The sequence below is a fragment of the Pogoniulus pusillus genome, chromosome Z, assembly GCF_015220805.1.
Source record: "Pogoniulus pusillus isolate bPogPus1 chromosome Z, bPogPus1.pri, whole genome shotgun sequence".
NCBI lineage: Eukaryota > Metazoa > Chordata > Aves > Piciformes > Lybiidae > Pogoniulus > Pogoniulus pusillus.
Genome location: NC_087309.1, coordinates 15,926,186 through 15,943,674, shown reverse-complemented (window position 1 = coordinate 15,943,674; position 17,489 = coordinate 15,926,186). Strand labels below are relative to the sequence as shown.

Sequence of the window (17,489 nt, the reverse complement as noted above, 5' to 3'; positions counted from 1 at the left end):
AAAGTGGGTCATTGCAAGTTGTTTTCCCAGCTCAATATCAAACACCATAAAACCTGTCATTTAAGATTTGCACAGGGAATTGAATCTCGTGGCAATGGACAGTTGTGACGGCTCTGCTCAGCAAGTCAGAACTACTGATATTTGTCTTGGGGTTACAATGTTCTCAGCTGTACAAGAAGAGTTTGCTCTTTAAGAAATCATTTAGACTGTGTCTTCATGGCAGGATTTGTTTGGCCTGTTCCCCAAGTTTTGTCCATAGCCTACATGCATGAAAGAAGCCTGAGTGTGTTTTCATCTGAACTGTTCAGATGAGACTGGAGGTTTAAGGCTGGATTTCACTTCAGTTCACTTAGAAGGTTCTTTCCAGATGCTCATGGAGCCAACATCTGTGTTTCTTTTAGACACAGACACTAGATAACTGTGATACTGTCTTTAGGGATTACACTGATGCAGGACATGAAAAAATCTCTCCCTGGAACAGTACTGCAAGATCCATAGTCATTGCTATTTGCAAAAGCAGAGCTTTCCACAGAGAATTAAACCCTGATTTGACTTACCCTCACCACAAACTCCTTCTTGCATAGAGAAGGAATGGTGAAGCCTGAGCCACTCTAATCTGATAGAAATCATCAAGGAGTTCAGCCTGACAGGTGTCTTTCATTATTACTGCTAGAGTTCCCTGTACTCCTGGCTTGTGGCAAACATCGAGGAGCATTTGCAATGTCCAATTTTGCCTGGTGCAAGCACCAATTATTCTTTTTGTAGATAGAGAAACTGAGGCTGCAGGTAATTCACATAGCTCCTATTTCCACTGAGGCTGCTGTCCCTGACAGAGATGTATTGCAAGTATTTAGTAGCAGTAACTACATGGTCATCCATCTCTCTGGAACCAGGAATTACAAATCACTCTAAGGGAAAAGTAATTTTGCCTTTCAGTATATCCAGAGCACAGCTTGATGTGGAACCTAGGAGTCCCAGGTAGGAGTCTGAAATGACAGGAACTTTGGTCAAGCTCTTGCATATCCTCTTGAGTGCACTGTTCCATAACTAGATCAGGAATAATTTCCACTTTTTTTCCAGAACAAGATCTAGGGCCTGTCTACTGAAAATAGTTTGTGTTGTGCTCAAAGAAAAGAAAAAGAAACAGAAATAGAAACAGAAAAAGAAACAGAAATAGAAACAGAAAAAGAAACAGAAATAGAAACAGAAAAAGAAAAAGAAATAGAAACAGAAAAAGAAAAAGAAAAAGAAAAAGAAAAAGAAAAAGAAAAAGAAAAAGAAAAAGAAAAAGAAAAAGAAAAAGAAAAAGAAAAAGAAAAAGAAAAAGAAAAAGAAAAAGAAAAAGAAAAAGAAAAAGAAAAAGAAAAAGAAAAAGAAAAAGAAAAAAGAAAAAAGAAAAAGAAAAGGGAGAAAAAAAGTTTCCTTGTCTAATTAAGGTGCAGGATGCCCTGTTGCTAGATGTGATTTGTGCTCACAGTTTTCATGGTTTCAAAAGTCCACTGAACAATTACATCAACGAAAGACACTTTGACAACTATTACCTATTTTAAAAAAAAAATCCTGTGAACTCCAGAAGTCTCTAAAGTGCAGAGAATTGTAGTCTAGGAGAGTTATTTGGGAGGATTAATAAAATTGCTTCCTGTGTTCTTGTACACTCTCCTAGACATCCACAACTGGCTATTGCCAGAGGCAGCACACCAACTCAGACAAACACGCTCTGTCTCATACAGCTGTTCTTCCACTCTGTATGCAGGTTTCATGTCCAAGTCAAGACCCAGAGTGCAGCCAAGCAATTAAATAAGAGAAATCCTTCAAACTAAGTTTTTCAGATGTAACAGTGGAGAGTAATGCACCTGTGGGATGAAGTTTTCTTCTTTGTGGAGAATTATGCTCCCACACCTGGGTTTACATTCATTTGCGCTGTCCCCATCACACAGCTGTTCAGATTAGCTGTTATTCTCTCTAGCCCGGGTGTCTCAAAGCCTCTGTCTCAAGCAGTCAGAAACCGGCAGCTGTGCAATCATATCTGCTAACGTATGGGATATAAAGAATCTGTTAAGTAAAACTGAACCAGAGAGGGAGGAGGGGAAGACATCAGCACAAAGAAATCACTTCTGTTAAGATGTGATTAGGGATGCCCCACAACACCCAGCTGCAAGGAACAGGTGAACTCAGCAAACATTTTAAAGCCTGCAGCAGAATAAGCCTCTCGTGGATGTTGTTTGATATGGGGAGGAGGAGTAAAAAAGGGGGAGACAGAAGCCCATGCAGGTGGAAGAAGAGTTTGGTTGCTATTGTTAGGAGCTAGATAGTGGCAGGTTTCCATTGTTTCCAGAATGGGTTGGGCTTTTAGTTGTTGTTTTTCTTCCCCGTCCTAATTTTTGAAACACCTTCATTTTACAAGGTTCATGTATTTTCCAGCAAGGTACCACAGAGAAGATAATTAGCTAATTTATAATTAGCTACAACAGAATTCGTAATCGTTTCCCCTGTGGAAAGGGCTGTAATCATCATCACAGAACTGTAGGACTGCCATGAAAATGACAACAGGAATGTGCAGCCCAGGCCCCAGGAAATGCCCTGCTTTTAGCCTATTGATCCACCTGATTAACAGGGGTTGAGAGGAGCAGCAGGGCACTCCAACTCAAGACAGGAGACAGTTTGAGCTTGAAGATTTCATTTCAGAGCTGGACTCAAACTTTCATTGCACTCAGAACACTTGCAGCTCAGACTTCTGTTGCCTATCTCCTCCTTTCTTCTTTGGCCCAACGAGGATAACCTGCCCATAACTATCTGAAAACAAACAAACAAACAAACAAACAAACATGTTTATAGTTCTTTTTTAACACTGTGACCTTGGCAGATTTCTGATCCTACTGCATAAACTTGGGAGTACTGGTGGATAAAAAAAGGGACATGAGCTGGTAATATGCACTTGCAGCCTATGGGCTGCATCAAAATAAGTGTAGTCAGCAGGTTAAGGGAGGTGAGACTGCCCTTCTACTCTAGTCTATTGAGACCTTACCTCTACTGTTGTGTCCAGGTCTGGAGTCCTTGGCACAGGGAAGATATAGACTTGCTAGAACAGATCCAGAGGAGGCCACAAAAGTGTTCAGATGAATGGAACACCTCTGCTATGAAGAAAGGCTCAGAGAGTTAGAGATGTTCATCCTGAAAAAAGAGAAGGCTCTGGGGGAGATCTTTTTGTGGCATTTCAATACTTAAAGGAGAGAACTGTAAGCAAGATTTTAGCACAAAAACAAAAGGGAAAAAAAAGAAAAAAGAAAAGAAAGAAGGTAGATTCAGACTAGATATAAGGAAGAAATCCTTCCTGTGAGGGTAGTGAAACAACACAACAGATTGCCCAGAGAATGCAGATGCTGCATTCCAACAAATAGCCAGGTTGGACGAGTATTTGAGCAACCTGATCTAGTGGAAGGTGGCCTTGGTAATTGCAGAGTAGATTGCAAAAGACAAGCTTTAAAGGTCTCTTCCAAAGCCCAGATAATTCTGTGTTTCTGTGTGTGGTGCTATGCTGGACACCTCAGCACCATCATCTCTCCCTTTTGTGCTGAGGACTGGACAGGAGAGTGAGTAAGTAAAATCCACTCTGCCTTTTGCTTGCTTTCTGGTTAATGTGCCACTTGGTCTTATGCACCAGAAAGAAAACTGAACAGAAAACTTCTCCAAGTTGCTTGCTTGTTCTGTTGTGCTGAGGAAATAAGCTTAAAGGCTTTCTCTCTGCTTGGGCTGAGGCACTGCAGCTGGTTCTTCACTGTGTGTGCAAGCAATGTTCAGGGAGGAGGGGAATAACAGCAGGGACAAATAATTATTAGCTATATAAATAATGGAATTAATTAGCATCTGGTTGCTGAAATGAAGCCATACAGCAACCTGGACCTGATGCTTAGAAAGCGAACGGCATTGAGTAACATTAGAGAGCTGCTTTTGTGAATGCGATGCACATACACAGAGGATGCTGTTTTGATACAGAAATATGCAAATGCTAGTTTTGTTCTTGCATGAGAAAGCCACACACACTATCAGTGTGTGATGTTGGGGCAACGAACTCTGGGTGAAATAAGAGGACTTGTAGGTTTTAGAATAAGAGATTTCATGGCTGGAAGAAACTAGAGTGATCTTCTGATTTACTCCTCTGATTAGCCTGGGCTGTAAGGTGGTAAATCTGCCACTCTTTGTTTCTGAGACATACTCTAGGTGGTAAAGATGGCATATACTTTCCTGATACAGGGATCCAATCTCTCTGTTTCACATGAGGAATCCTCACACACACACACATACATTAGTGAGAGCTATCTGTTGGCCACAACAACCCCAAGCAGCTCTACAGGCTGGGGACAGAGTGGCTGGAGAACAGCCAGGAAGAAAGGGACCTTGGGGTACTGGTGGATAGTAGGCTGAAGATGAGCCAGCAGTGTGCCCAGGTGGCCAAGAGAGCCAATGGCATCCTGGCCTGCATCAGGAACCTCCCAGTAGGACAAGGGAGGTTATTCTTCCCCTGTACTCAGCCCTGGTCAGGCCACACCTTGAGTCCTGTGTCCAGTTCTGGGCCCCTCAATTCAAGAAAGATGTTGAGGTGCTGGAACATGTCCAGAGAAGGGTGACAAAGCTGGTGAGGTGCCTGGAACACAAATCCCATAAGGAGAGGCTGAGGGAGCTGGGGTTGTTTAGCCTGGAGAAGAGGAGGCTCAGGGATGACCTCTTTGCTGTCTACAACTACTTGAAGGGAGGCTGTAGCCAGGTGGGGGTTGGTCTCTTCTCCCAGGCAACCAGCAACAGAACAAGGGGACTGCCGTGGAGGGGATTTCTCTTATTCCTCCCCTGTTAGGGGGAGGTCAGAAATTAATTTGAGGCGATATTAATTTTTATAAAATTATTTATTAAAATTAATATATACAAATTTGTACCACCCCCAACCACTGAATAATAAGTTCTTTATGTGCAAGGTTATGAAAATAGCTGGGATATATTTACAGGGATTGGATCATTAAATGGAAATATCAAATTATCAACAACTATAGACAGAGAGAAAGATTCCCTTAGGCTTAATGTCTGTTAACAACTATACTGTTTGCCCAGCAAGGGCTGAAACTGTGTCTACTCTTAAGACAGAGGTAACTTATATTACAAAGGAATTAAAGCTTGCTTAAATGTATTGCTCTTAAATATTTATCATTAATCACCCTCCCAGGACTGTGTCACAGCGTGTGCCCAGTATTCGGATCTTGGTGAGGCTGGAATCTCTCCTGGCTTGCAGGCAAAATTATAAGGTGTTCCCAGTCTCTGGGGTAAACAGGATTTCTCTGACCTTCTTTCCTGGCGTGCAGTGGTCTCTGCCTCGGTGCTGCTGCTTCTGGATGCCGTGTCCCGGGATGATCAGCGGGCAGGATTTCCAGGTGCAGGAGGAGGATTTGTCCATGTAGCTTCTGACACGGTCATCTCACAGCTAGCAGGCTGTCTTTGTAGGTTAGCAGACAGTCTGGAAGGGTCTGCTGAGCCTAGAATTTTCCAGGCTTACAGGACAGCTGGCAAGCAGGGTCTGCCAGGCTGCAGGGAGACTTGAGCTCCATAGATAAATGCAGGATAGCAAGCCAGTATGTACAGCTGCTCTAGGCTTAGGCAGGGGGCTCTCGGCTCCCCAGATATGTACCAAACACAGGCATGCATGAGCTCTGTTTCTCAAAGGGTTCACAGACAGCTTAACTGTGCCTTGAGATCAGTTATAGAGGGCTGAGCCTCAGTAACATTTGCAAGTGAGTAAGGGACTGACTCTGTGTCTAGGCCATGCAAGCAGGACTGTACTGCTATGTGGATCAGAGAGCTGAGCTTGATCCTCTGAACACTCTGAATGCTCTGAACACTCTGAACACGTGGTGCTCCTTTGCACCACTCTTTATAGACTCTGAGCTGAGACTCGTGGCTCATTTGGCCATCTAAAGTGACCAATCAGGTTGGTAGTAAGCCAAAACCTTACCTTAATAGGCAGTAGCTGTTTGCCTGGACCCTCCCAATAGGGGATCACCTGAGCAGACCCCAGGGGTACACGGACTGGGGGTGTGTGTGTTACACAACCTGTTTACTGCCATGGGTCCTGGCAGAAAAACATGTCCAGGCATGTAGAGGCATAGAGAGGCCTCAGTTTTGGGGCTGCTGCCCCTCCACCACAGGGACACAGTCTTAAGTTGTGCCAGGGGAAGTATAGACTGGATGTTAGGAGGAAGTTCAGTTCTTCACAGGGAGAGTGAATTACCATTGGAATGGGCTGCCCAGGGAGGTGGTGGAGTCACCTTCCCTGCAGGTGTTAAAGAAAAGCCTGGATGAGGCAATTAGTGCCATGGTCTAGTTGACTGGACAGGGCTGGATACTAGGTTGGACTGGATGAACTTGGAGGTCTCTTCCAACCTGGTTGATTCTATGATTCTATGATCTGGATAAACACAAACCTGTGTCATGGCTCTGTGAGTGGCTCTGGTTTTCCTCCAGTCCCTCCACAACTGCTGTGATTCTTTTCTTGTCCTCTTGCTCCACAGAGAGTCAGATATCCTGCATCTCAGTGTCCCTTCTGACTCTTTAATTAGTGCCTATCTTTACGCTCCTCACTCCAGTGTCTCTGCTTCCCCATATAGTCTCAACACTGAGTTTGTAATGCTCTTGTGTTTCACCTTCCATTCATGTTATCTTCTTCAGCTGGGCCTGTCTGACACCTTTGCCTTACACTTATCACAGAAACATAATATTTAAATACAAATAGAACAAGGAATAATTTAACCTCTGTTTTCACTGTGGAAGGTGCCAAAGCATTGTGTAAACACAACTGGGAAGATCTGTAGATGTTGTATATTTATCTGACAAGTTGTATTTCTTCACCACTGTGCTTTGCAGCCTCACAGGCACAAGCCTCCACTTCTAGCAGAGTGGTCAAGAAGAGGGGAGCCTGATTTCACGGGGCTACTGGAAATGTCACAAGGAGACATCTCTGATCTAATCTAATTAGCCATTGCTGTGACCATTCTCTCCCTACTTGTCATTGTGAAAGGAATAGAAGTTCTGGGCTCCTTAATTCAAGAGAAATGTTGAGATAGTGAAACGTGTGCTGGCCTCCAGCCCTCCAGGGATGGAACCCAGCTCTGTGAGGAGAGGCTGAGTGAGCTGGATTTGTTTATTCTGAAGAAGAAGAGGCTCAGGGGTAACCTCATTGCAGTCTACAACAACTTGAAGGGAGGCTGTAGCCAGGCTGGTCTCTTCTCCCAGACAATCAGCAACAGAACAAGGGGACACAGTCTCAAGCAGTGCCAGGGGAAGTATAGGCTGGATGTTAGGTGGAAGTTCTTGCCAGAGAGAGTGATTGGCATTGGAATGGGCTGCCCAGGGAAGCAGTGGAGTCACCATCCCTGGAGCTGTTAAAATAAGACTGGATGAGGCACTTGGTGCCATGGTCTAGTTGACTGGCTAGGGCTGGGTGCTAGGTTGGATTGTATGATCTTGAAGGTCACTTCCAACCTGGTTGATTCGATGATTTTATGAGCAGACAGTGTGCACTTCCAGCCCAGAAGGCCAATCACACTCTGGGATGCATTAAAAGAAGTGTTGCCAGCAGATCCAGAGAGGTGATTCTGCCACTTTGCTCTTGTGAGACCTCAGCTGAAGTACTACATCCAGCTCTGGAGCCCTCAATTCAGGAAGGACATGGACCTCACGGAGCAGGTCCAGAGGAGGGCCATGAAAATGATCAGGGGGTTGGAGCACCTCTGCTACAAAAAGAGGGAGGGAGCTGGGGTTGTTCAGCCTGGAGAAGACACCGGAGAGATCTAATAGCAGCCTTCCAGTACCTGAAGGGGGCCTACAAGAAGGCTGAAGAGGGACTGTTAGCAAAGGCCTGCAGTGACAGAACAAGGACAATGGCTTCAAACTAGATAAGAGCAGATTTAGGTTGGTAGGAAAAGTTATTTACCATAAGAGTAGTGGAACACTGGAACAGGTTGCCTGGGGAGGTGGTTTGGGCCTCATCTCTGGAGATATTCAAATTGAGGCTCAACAGGGCTCTGGGCAGCCTGATCTAGTTGAGGATGCCCTGCTGACTGCAGAGGGGGTTGTGTTAGATGACTTTTTGAGATTCCTTCCAACCCAGGGCATTCTATTATTCTATGATTCTGTGGTCTTGTTTGGTGGTGAAATGGGCTAGACTTGGGACAAACCTTGATTTTCAGTGTTGTCAGAGCCAGTCATGGTGAGGTCCTTGTCATGCACCTGGTAGACCTCCATGACACCCCTGAGTGTCACAGCACAGAGAAACAGCCAATACATGATTATTCCTATCGGCCCATCAGTCATGATGGGCTTAGGTGTGGAAAGACTGATAATGGGGACTGAAGGAAAACAAAAGTGTGGGGAGAGGAGACTTACATGGACACTACATTTAGTCTGCATGCTACCACGCAATGTTACTGCTTGGACTGTCGCTGCTAAGGAATGTCTCTAATCATGGCATCAACAAGTATTTTTTGCTAATATCTTAAATTTGAGTGAGAGGTGGAAGCTGAAAAGATCACATCAAAGTGCATAAGAGACAGAAATTTGGACAGAACCTTCCTGATGAAAGAGGAGATGCTCAGATGTGCATCAATACTTGCATTGTCAGCCTTGAGAAAGACGCACTAAATAGGTTTTCATCACAACTATCCATAGACATATGAAGCAAGGGCACTGCCTTAATTTCCCTTGTAGGGAGGAGATAGAGTTGCTAGTAATGACTGCCCATCTCTGTTATGTAGGACAGGGAGGTACTGCAAGGTACCATTCCCTCCCCTATGGCCACCAACCAGCTTAGGCTGGAGTACAGAGTCATATCCATAGCTCATGCTGAGGGCATTCCAGATCATTTTCATATCTGGCCTCTTTTTTACCTTCTCATCTGCTTCTGGACAGTCATATTTCTGTTCTTCTTGACCATGTGTTCAGTTTTTCCTGGGGCCTCAGTCTTAAGGACACTAATCTCAAAGCTTCTTACCACTCTGTTCCACATAGAGGTTGATAACAGAGATAATGGAGGACTCTTTCAACAGTGCTCTGAAATTCTGATGTGAATCCTGATGCACATAATTTGGATAGAGTCTCACTGAAAGTGGAGGAAGCATGGAACTCAGTAGGGTGATATATGTGGACTGTGGGTATCAGGGATGATACTCTATAGACAGGCAGTGCTCAAAAGCCACTTGATTAAGGACTACTCCAAATTTATGCAGAGCATAAAGCTTTGATTCCTATGGGATGTAGAGCTGGCCTGGGCAGTGGTAGCATTTGGTGTGGAGCACCTGTGGTGCTCAGACACATCTCACTGATGTCAGAACATCCTTTCTCAATTCTAATCTGGCAGTCTCATGACCTTGTCCAGACATATTTAGGAAGTAGTTGATCCAGTGCACAACATACCAGATTTTGTTTGGAAGCTGGAACAGCAGTGAGTAGGGGTGCTCGTTGTATGAGGCCCATACATTGCATTAAAGGAGAAACTCATTAACCAAGACATGGAACACACTGAATAGTCTTAGCTGCTGGACCTTTCCTTCCCTCTTCCCATCTGAGATGTCAAAAGAGCATTGTTAAAACATGCTGCTGAGCTTTCTGGTGGGGTTGGGATGTGAAAGGTAAATGCAGCACTTTCTTAGAAGAATTACTCACAGAAAAAAAAAAACAAGCTCCTTAAATTGACTCATTCTAAGATGCAGAAAAAGTGATATTTTTTTAAAATTAATTTTATATATATTTTTTTTTAATGGGTTTTAAAATATCTGGTTTTAGCTTTGCATAAACTAAACCAGACAAGGCAGTTTCAAGCCAGTTCCACACTAGAGAGTTTTGCTGACAGAGGAGGGATGTGATTTTTTTTTCTTTAATGATACATTTATATTAGCAAAAATGCCTAGTGAAAATATAGTTACACAGCTATACAAGTGCTTTTGCTGATGCAGCTTATTTGAAACCAGGGAAACTGTAAAAAGCATGACATACCAGATGATTCCTCTGTGCTGGAAAGTATTTACAAGGCACAAACTTTCTAGGCAAAGAAAGTTTTTGTGAGTGGTATTTCTAGTTCATTCCCCTGCTCTGTCTCTTTCCTAAAATGCCTTCCAACTTCTAAGACAGCTAGTCTCAATCACTGCATTGATTTTTTTTCTCCAGCATCTGTGAAATCACTAAAGACTGGACTGGATTCTTTCTCCAAGGCTTTGTGTAGGACTAATCTGAAAGATGTTCCACAGAGTGCATGCTCAACTTGAGTAGCTGTGTCTTTAAAGCTTGTACCTCACCTTTCATAGAATCTTAGAATCACAGACGGGTAGGGGTTGGAGGGTATTTCTGGAGATCATCTAGTCAAATTGCCTGTGCTAACGCAGGTACTCCTACTTCAAGCATGAGTTTGGCCACCACTGAAACAAACCTGTTAAAGGTTCAAAGCACCCTACGGGTCCGTGAGGTATCTAGAGGTGTGGACAACTGTTGCGGAGAGCAGGATTAATTCGTGGCAGAGTCGAGAATTTATCAAAAATAGATATTTTTTATTTTTACAAAACCCGCCCCCACAACTATATATACAAAGATTAATTTCGTTTGATAAACAGGTTGAGTTGCATGAGAACTCTACAAGGATACCATTAATAATCTGACTATATATATTTGAAGTCAGATTTTGGAAAAGGACTCAGCTATTAATTAATAGCAGTTTCTTACTAAATTAAGCTAAGCCAAATAACTCACTCAGGCTGGCTCGTGCGGTCTGTCTTCCTCCTCCAGCGGCTGCAGGAGTCGTTAAGGGTCGTTAAGGGTCGTTAGGCAGACAAAGGTGTGCCTAACAGGAAAGTGAATCCTTTGGTCTCTCTGCAGTCCAGGCACAGGGGAGTGTGTGAGCTCAGGCTGAGACATACGTCCAGGCACAGGCAAAATCCAAAGCGGGAACCCCAAAGGCGGGAAGACCCCCAATAGTTATAACCTTCGCTAGACAAAGGGCAGAGTTACCACACCTTAGGCGCGAAAGCGCACGGCCAATCCCAGCCTGGCTCCAGTGCGGGAACTCACGGGGCAGTCTCCGCCCCCTTCACGGCTGCAGGGCAGGCGAGGGGGGGGGGGGGGGGGGGGGGGGGAGGGAAACCAGGTGGCTTTTCCCCTTTCCCCCCGAAGTCCGGGCAGGAGAGGAATTTAGGGGCACAGGACTCCAGGACAACAACATATACTGTGTTGTCAGCAAAGACCTCGAACAGTCCCTTTGCTTAATGGATTCCAACATAAAATAGGCACATTTATTACCTTAAGATGTTTATCAGAAACATATTCCATTTTTTATTCCCCTATTAGAAATGCACATCTACCTTCCTCAACCTATTTTTCCTACTGAAGGCAACATAACACCTCATTTTCTGTGGGCAGTACACTTTTTGTTCACGCAGATAACACAGCTGCAGAATTGAAAGATCTTAATATCCTCACTCAGTATCCACGGCATGAAAAATTATCCTCATCCAAGGCTACAAAGCAATTTGCCAATTTGCAGGTGCATCTTGGAGAGGGGAATTTTGATCAAACACTGGTTGAAGCAGAACAGATTGCCTACGCCGATGATTTCTCAGTGAACAAAAGTGACATAAATCACCCAATTAGTCAGCCAGAAGAGAGTTGCTGCAAACCAATGTTTTGTTCAGTTTTAGGTTAACATGTGCATTAAAATTAAATAAGTGTAAAAAGCAAAGTATTTATTTATTTATTTACATATATTTATTCAAATTGGTTACATCTGCACTGTAAACTGCTCTGAAAAGGCAAAAAAAAAAAAAAACCTCACCTCATTTCACACTTTTACGTGTGTTTAATGAATGAGAAATAAGACATTTATGAATCATGTGCAGGTAGCCTGTTTACATACACAATGGAAACCATGTCAATTTCTTTCTTTTTTTTTCTTGGTGTAATGGTACTATTCTATAAGTGTAAACCTGATCTGGAGACTCAGTGATCTCTGAGGTATTTTAACCAACTTATCATTCATTACTTTGGCTTGTTCTCGCCCATGTTTTCTGAAGGTGTTTCATTCTAAACTGAGGATTCCCATACTTGGTATAATTCAAGTATAAATAGCCTTCCTCATTCAAAATACAGTTGTCTGCTAGCAGACGTCTTGCTTTGACATGAAGTACCACCTGCCTGAACTATCTCAGAGAGTAGCAATAAGTTGATTTTATGTTTCAAAAAACAATATATGTTTCAAACTTGCAACTTATTTCAAATGAACATTAAAAACGTAATTAAAAACTCATCCAGACTTGTAGGTATATCTCTGTGAGTGGGAATGAATAACAAATCTCTATTTGCAGGCAATGATTTCTATTATATCCTGATTTAAACCAGCTTATGTTAAACACGTTTTTTCCTGCAACTTATTTAGTATTGCAAGGGCGACTAAGTTGTGTTATTTTTCATTTGGACTTATTTCTCTATGCTGTCTTTATCCACATTCCACTTGGACCACAGTGTGAAAAATGTTACTTCAGCTACTGCAAGCTGACTGCAAAAAAATCATGAGAAAAAGCTTATTTGGAAGATTTTGGTGCCTAGATTTTGAAAAGTAATTGAAGATTTATATATAAACACATACTTTTTAGTTTTGGTGGGCTGGGGTTTTGTATGCTTGTTTATTGTTTGGGTTTTTTTGGTGTTCTGGCTTCTTTTAAATTGCCAAATTATTTTCAAATACTCATTGAAAGTCAGATACTGTTAAGGTTGCTTGATCCAACCACCTGAAAAGACTAGCAGCTTCTGAAATATGTCACCTCAATGAAATCATCATTTGTTTTGAATGTGATACTGAGCCATCTTGGCTTTCACATCACTCCTGAAATATGGTAAGCATCTCTTTATTTTGTTCCAGAAGATAGAAAACTCTTTGTGGGCATGCTCAATAAGCAGCAGTCGGAGGATGATGTGCGCAGGCTGTTTGAGGCATTTGGCAACATCGAGGAGTGCACAATCCTTCGGGGACCCGATGGCAATAGCAAAGGTAAGATAATGGCTTATGTCAAGCTACACTCAGTCTCGGTATATATATGTATATACATATATATAAATATAATTTTATGTCATGACAAAGGCACTATGCAGCCATTGGGACCTCCTACATTAGGGACAGGGTCACATTTGCTAAGGAAGACCATTATTTTGATAGTGACTATTCTGCTTGTGCATGAGAGGAATAAGCTGATTGTAGTTAAAAGCACATACCCCCAACAAGCTCTGTCTTGTTATGTACAGCCTGATGACTATTAATGCTTGCTTGCAAAGTAGAATCTCCCCGCCACGTACAGAGCCTTTACATTCACTCAAGATGTGCTCTCCCCACCCAATTGAACAGGCCAGACCCTTCATTTAATCAAAGCCAATGTTACTATTTTGCATATCGACTCAACAGCTCTACCATCACCTTTGTCTATTTCTTACCCACCATCTGAAGGTCTTCTCCTCATTTGCTCAGTCTTTGCAGAGATACACACTAGGAAGGGTTTACAAGAGTATAGGTACTAGTTTGATTACTACACTTAGTAGACATTTACAGCAAGAAACATGCAAATATTTAATTGCCAAATGAGACACCTTACTTTTTTGCACGACTTGTTACCCAGATTGCTATCCAGATAGCAAAATCCAAAGGATCATTTGCTGCAGCCCAGGTGAAAGAATGAGGCTTCCCTTTTGAATACAATTCATTTTTCACCCTGTCAGTCTGTAGACAAAGTAACTTCAATTTGAATAGGAAGACCGCTTCTCTTGACAGTATAATGTGTCCATTAAATATTGATCTGTGTGTAATATATCATAAACTGTGGTGGGATGTGCAGCTCCAAAGAAAAGACCAGTCCTGCTAGACACAGTCCATATCTCACTGCGTGTTTTGACATGTGACAACATCAACCAACATATTTTTGCAACCAGGAGACAAAAAGTCCAAATCACAGAAATATAGTGGGAAAAGATATTGCCACGCTATAAACTCACTAGCAGCCAAAAAAAAACCCCTTTGGATTAGTATTATAAAGCAGTTGTTTGATATACTCCAGCAAAGCTCAATCTTGCTGATATAAATCACTGTAAATAAACTGTAGGCACCTTTCTTCAATTTTATGGCTATTTTGGTTTCCTGACACCCAAAGACAGGGACTCCTCCATTGGAAAGTTACAGCCCAGAATGGTCTAGAAAAGCTCCAGACATCATAAGGGTAGGGAGTTAAAGCACTTCATTCACTGAACAAATCAGTAAACTGAGGAAAAGCAAAAAAGCTAATCTGTCTTCCTCCACGTGGAATTGCATGGAACAGATTCTAACGATAAAGGAGTTAAACAGAACAATAACAAAGGCAATAATGCCTGAGATCTGAAAGAAATAATTTCCAAAGGAGATCCAACCCACAGACTTGTATTCATAGCTGTTCTATCTTAATTTTTTTTTAAAACAATTTCATTATGAGTCTGAACCTGAGTGGCAGCTCCATATTGCTAACCAGTTTAATTATTTGTGCTAGTAGGCTGTAGTGTCAGGCTTGCATTTCACTGAGCTGTTTAGGATCAATACTGAGCCTTGACAGAGTTAATATTACCAACTTCCATTTGCTGGTGCTATTTACTGAGAACGTGAAGCTCTTAATTTACACACACACAGTTACATACACGCACACACACAGAGACACAGAGCACAGTCAATCCAACAGAAAACTGAAGGCTAGTGCCCTTATCTTAGGAGACAGTAAAGCAAGTCACAACTCCCACAAAGTTATTCCCAGTCTGTAATGTTTTCCATCTGCTAGGAACCAATATGTGACATATGTTACTGTGGGGTACTTATTTTGAGTAAAACCCACAAGGCTTATATTCTACCTAAGTTGAGATTTAAGCAGATTGTGTAAGTGACAGATAGTAATCAGATCCCATCGGCTTTTCTGCACGCACACACACCCACACCTGCCTGGGTAAAACTCACCAGTGTGCAGCCAGGAGTGCAAAAGTACTCATCAGGAGTCCTCAAGTGAGGAAGCTGAGGTGGTTCCAGTTCAGCACACCAGCAGGACCCACAGGGTCTGCATTGCTTCTCTCTGCACATCCTCTTCTTTTTTTGTCCTGCTTTTCTCTTTAGCCTCCGTTCAGCAGTCGTCTACTTCAGAAGCACAGAAAGTAAAGATTTCCCATGTCACCAGAAGTTCAACAGGAGAATTCTTAACACCCTCTGCTGTTATCAGTTTAAGCCTTGACTCCCCAGTCTCCTCATAGCTGGCAAGACAGTAAAAGCAGCCCTTCCCGCTCTATAATCTGGAATTAAGGAAGTTAAAAATAAATAAAATTATTTTTAATAGTATATATATTTCCCCAATCAGAGCAGGTTGTATGTCTGTCTGCCAAAATTTCTTCAAAATCCACCTCTGCTCCAGTTAAAGGGGTACCATTGTTCAGGGGAGAAGAGCATGACTCAGGTCCTCTACTCATGATGTGATTGTTGTGGAGGCAGGGAATTAATGTGGCCGAGTCAGGAATTTTATAGAAAAATAGAGTTATTTTATTTTCCCAAAACCCACCCCCAAAACTATATGCAGAAATTAATTTAGTTTTAATTACCAGATTCAGCTCGTTTGAGAAAATCTACAGGACACCATAGATAATTTGACTATTTTGGAAGTCAGAAGTGGAAAAGGCTTTAGCTATTAAATGAACAACGTTTTCTTAATAATAAAGCTGAGCCAAACAACTCACAGCCAGGCTGGTTGAAAAGGGTGGACTGCTGCTCGTCTTCTCGGGTTCTCTTTCAGAAGCCGCAGGAGAGTCGTTAAGGGTCGTTAAGGTCTACACAAAAGGTGTTGATGGGTGAAGCAGTCCTTCGGAACACTGGTCTCTTTCTGTATCCAGGCCAGGCGAGGAGGGGGGGAGAAGTCTCAGGCAGGCAGGAACGCTCAGGCAGGCACGATCTCTAAGGTGGGAAGTCCCCCAATATTTATACCCTCTCTAGACAAAGAGTAAAGTTACCACTTCCTAGGTGCGAAGACCACAGCCAATCCCAGCCCGATTCCAGCGCGGGCACTGCACAGGCATCCCTCGTGCCTGATGGGTCCCTTGCTCACCCTCTTCACGCCTGTAGGGCAAGGTGGGGGGTGGGGGGGGGTGGGGGGGAGGAAACAGGCATCTTTTCCTCTCCCATTCAAGCCACAGAGGGAGAGGAATTTAGGGGTATACAGGACTCCAGGACATTGATAATGGAAATAGAAGAGATTATGTGAACGTTTGGTGTTGTGCACAGAACCCACCTCGTTGAACACACAAACACACAAACAAAAAGGCTAAAATGCTGAGATCTCTTCTATCACCTTGCTACCATACATGAGTAAAACTCAAATTTTCACTTGTCCTGCTACCTAGAAACCTACTGTAAGTAGTAAGAGAAAGCAGCAGCAAGGGTATTAAACAAGATAAATGCCTGTTACTCTCCATTCCCACTTTTACCAAGCTCTAGTAATAGCTCAGGTGCCTCATTGCACTCAATACAGGGGTAAATTTCACCTGATGAGGGCGAAGCCTTCAACATAATGACAGCCTTTCAGGGGAAAATCCCATAGTAAGTGCAATGGGTGACTGGGTATGGAAAGCTTTTGCATATTTGCTAATAAGCATCTTCTTTTTAGAGACAGAAAGCATAAAAGAATCTCCACAAATAATTCAACACATTAATTTTGGATTATCTCTGATTAATGAAGAGGAAGGCACAGTATCTCAGGAGCATGGGAATGCTGGGCTGCGATTATGCCATAATTGATCCCTATTGTTTCCAGATGAAGTATATTTATCTCATTTTCTCATGATTGTCTCCTTTCAGCTCTTTATAAATTAGATCCAGCTATTAGCAACAGTCGTTGTGCCTTTCCTGAAATACAGTCTGAGAACAGTTCAGAGAGGGTAATACAACGTGAAGGGTTCATAACTGTAAGCTAGTTCCATATGTGTTTGCTATTTTTTATTAAGAGACACCGCTGCTTTCTTTAGCCTCACTTCCCCCAGACTGCAGTGATCATTTTGGGGAACATAGGGCTCATTTTTTTTCTGGTTTGTAAGGAAAGTGTTTTAACATTCAGTTTTAACTCTGCACTGTATAGATCCATACAAGTGTATGGACCTTCTACAGTTTCTGTAAAGGGTCCATGGGACCCAATGGAGTACATCCATGGTGTCTTGGTTCTAATTTAAATTTCCAGAGACTCGGACAAATTTGATAGAACAAACAACAATTTGTAGAGCGCCCTTCCCTCTTCCCCCTCCTTTCCCAAAGAAAGGAATTAGAAGTAGAGAGAGAGGAAAGGTAAGCACACACAAATAAATGAATCTCACTCGATTTGGATGTTAAAAAGAAGGGTTTAATAATAACTTTAAAAGGTATCTGAGGTAGGGAAGTT

General features: G+C 42.6%; 1 protein-coding gene across 11 annotated transcripts in view; it reads left to right on the top strand.

Moving 5' to 3' along the window:
• The window catches only part of CELF4 (CUGBP Elav-like family member 4), an 869,014-nt gene that overhangs the window by 725,268 nt on the left and 126,257 nt on the right, over positions 1-17,489 (top strand). For 7 of the 11 annotated variants that reach the window (XR_010301405.1, XR_010301404.1, XM_064140833.1 and 4 more), the window contains exon 4: positions 12,938-13,066. Coding sequence is in view for 9 of the 11 variants with exons in the window: in XM_064140833.1 (XP_063996903.1) it covers positions 12,938-13,066 (129 nt within the window). In the remaining 2 variants the exon portion in view is untranslated. The remainder of the gene's footprint in view (positions 1-12,937; positions 13,067-17,489) is intronic. The other 4 variants (XM_064140834.1, XM_064140830.1, XM_064140832.1 and 1 more) reach the window with 1 other exon arrangement.